At 37.9% G+C, this 3043-nt stretch overlaps 1 protein-coding gene across 1 annotated transcript in view; it reads right to left on the bottom strand.

The window, feature by feature from the left end:
• LOC127414002 (solute carrier family 66 member 3-like) overlaps positions 1-3043 on the bottom strand; it is a 4570-nt gene extending 1527 nt beyond the window's left edge. The window contains exons 1-6 of the mRNA XM_051651642.1: positions 2760-3043; positions 946-1028; positions 780-849; positions 413-470; positions 156-276; positions 7-48 (exon numbers count right to left, since the gene is read on the bottom strand). Of these exons, the coding sequence (XP_051507602.1) occupies positions 7-48; positions 156-276; positions 413-470; positions 780-849; positions 946-1028; positions 2760-2905 (520 nt within the window). The 5' untranslated portion in view covers positions 2906-3043. The remainder of the gene's footprint in view (positions 1-6; positions 49-155; positions 277-412; positions 471-779; positions 850-945; positions 1029-2759) is intronic.

Below are 3043 nucleotides of genomic sequence, written 5' to 3'. Positions count from 1 at the left end.
ACTGACCTTGTGTGTCTCCTGTGGTGATCATGGTAGTGAAGATCCTCGCTGACAAAAAGAACACAATTTCAGGTGTAAGAATTCCGAGTCCAAATGCTTGTTATTTAAGTCATTTATTTTTTATTTTTTACTTCATGTGTCTGTGTGTCACTTACTCAGGCATGTATATGTGGCCAGACCCCAGGTGAGAGTGCTGACCTGTCCAGAATCTTTCGAACGCCATAGACACTGAAGCTGTGCCAGCTTACTTCCTGCACTAATTAATGTACACAGACTCTGAGAGAAAACATCAAAAACAGAAACTTTTAGGTTTCTTTCCAAACACATTTCATTTGAATCAATCAACATGCAATAACATTTTTATGACACTAAACTAAGCCTAAATAGAAGCCGTAGTGGAGTGTTCTCTCACCATGGCCAGATCAATCACCCATTTTTGTACTGTCAGCAGCTGCCATCCACCAACAAACCTGACTCTTGTAGTTAAGGATAAAGACAATGATCATAAAGGCTACATATTTGTGTAGGTTAAATCGGACAGGTTTTGCTATCCTTGTGGCGACAAAATTCCTGACCATGTGTCCAGAATAGAATACATGACCACAAAGACTCCACAAAAAAGGACTCTTAAAGGGATTACATTTACGTAGATCCAAAATACAAATGTTGTCTTTGTCCATTATCATTAGCTTATATTAAGAACATTAGAATGGAAATCAACACAAAGTTATTTATATTGGCTGTTGTGTGTGTGAGAGGAGGAAGGAGTGGAAGGATACACTGCGGCATATATGAGGCTGTGCTTCATGTTCCTGTTGTAATGTAGAATCAAAAGAAGCAGGACGACATCTGTAGGAACAGGGATTAACACTCAAACCCAACTCTCGCTATGTGGAAAAAACGCCCTGTTGCTTCCTCAGAACCTCCTCTGTAAACCATACTCACCTTGTGCTATGAGGATCGGATACTCCAGGTATGTAAGGGGTGGATAATCATAGTACATCTGATAGGACATGAACACTATAAACCTGCACATACACAGAGGGAGAAGACTAGGTACAGAACTTGAAACAAAAGGACAAGATTTGCACAGGTTTTCCAAACTGTTTGCCCATCCACAGAACACATACATTTCATAAATAACACAAAAGTGAAAGCTTTCTCTGCATACATTATAAAGTACCACTCAAATCCACATCCTTAACTCTGATAATAATGCTGCATGCTATACTGTTATGCATTTGACAAATAAACTTGTATTTTATTTAATGCACTGTGAAAATTAAACTAGAGTATACTGTACTATAAGACATTTGTTTATATGCACGGCAGAACATGTCAACCACGTATACACATCCACATACAGTACATTGTGCACATCATTTTGCACCGGCAGATTAGGTGGATATCTGTGACAGACTGATGTAACCGAGTTTAGATATTAAAGACTAAAAAGCTATCAAGACTTGAAATATTTGTGAGTTTTATATTTTAGCTTTATATAAATTCTCTCATCGTTTACTCACCACAACCCAGACGTGCATATCTTTCTTCTGCTGAACACAAAGATATTTAGAAGAATATCTGAGCTCTGTAGGTCCATACAATGCAAGTGAATGGTGACCAAAATTGTGAAGCTCTAATAAGCACATTAAGGCAGCATAAAAGTAATCCATACAACTCTCGTGGTTAAATATACGTCTTCAGAAGTGATATGATAGGTGTGGGTGAGAAAAATATCAATATTCAAGTCCTTTTTACTATAAATTCTCCAACCTGCCCAGTACATGGTGATACGCACGAAGAATGAAAATCACCAAAAACAAAAGAATGCGAAAGTGACAGTGGAGATTTACAGTAAAAAATTACTTAAATATTGATCTGTTTCTGACTCACACCTGTCATATCACTTCTGAAGACATGGATTTAACCATCAGAGTCGTGTGGATTTCTTTTATGCTTCCTTTAAGTGCTTTTGGTACGTATTCACTTGCATTGTAAGGACCTACAGATCTGAGATATTCTTCTAAAAATCGTTGTTTGTGTTCAGCAGAAGATAGAAAGTCATACACATCTGGGATGTGAGTAAATGATGGGAGAATTTTCATTTTGGGGTGAACTATTCCTTTAAAAGTAAAATACAGGGGTTCCACACTTTTTGACCAATTCAATTCCATATTTCCACTGCAACAAGCCGAAAAAGATTATTTTCACTCAATCTATTTAAGAGATGTCTGATTCGCGAATGATTTGTTCTTTTGATCCAATTCTTTTAAATGACTCGATTGAACCAATTCGCAAAGCTTTGGTAGATTGTCCTGTAATGGATGACTTTGTCTAGGAGTAAAACTAAAATTAGATTATCATCATTATTATTACCATTATTACTATTAATAATAATTAATTTATTAACATTATACATATTAGCAAAACATTGTATAGTGATGTAACAATATTGTTAATAATGATGTTAGAAGAATAAACACAATTTGAAGCATGTAAGCTAATAGTGAAATATTGTGATAAACATTTAAGCAAAATTTAAACGTAAAATGTCGCGAAGTGACTTCTGAGAACACCTTGTGAATTGTTCATCATGACACGAACTGATTCACCAAAATGAATCGCACTTTCCAAAACTGTAGACAGCTTGGTCGATTAGGCACGTCGCATCGCTCGCAGTGTAATCGACGGATGTAGATATTGTGGTCTGCTGAGCTGCAGTGATGTACACACTGTCAAAGCTGTTAAGTTCTTACCCGACCAGCTCCAGCAGCAGACTGTTCAAACTGACTCCAGTGGTCGCTTTGGCCCGCATCAGTACAATTATCTGCGGGAACTTCAGCACCATGCATACGAACAGAGTGCTGAAGTTGGCGAAATGCAGCGTTAAATTACCGTCCATCTCTGGCAGCACTTCCCTGTAAACGCCTGGTCCTTTAATACCGGTGTATGATCCGATGTTGAGCTCTTGGCACGAAGCGTCTCCAGCTGTTAGGGTCTCGGATTATGCGGTACTTCCGCACACATCAGCGCAGCTAGA

This window comes from Myxocyprinus asiaticus, chromosome 23 (assembly GCF_019703515.2).
Source record: "Myxocyprinus asiaticus isolate MX2 ecotype Aquarium Trade chromosome 23, UBuf_Myxa_2, whole genome shotgun sequence".
Classification (NCBI taxonomy): domain Eukaryota; kingdom Metazoa; phylum Chordata; class Actinopteri; order Cypriniformes; family Catostomidae; genus Myxocyprinus; species Myxocyprinus asiaticus.
This window is presented reverse-complemented; position numbering and strand designations above follow the sequence as displayed.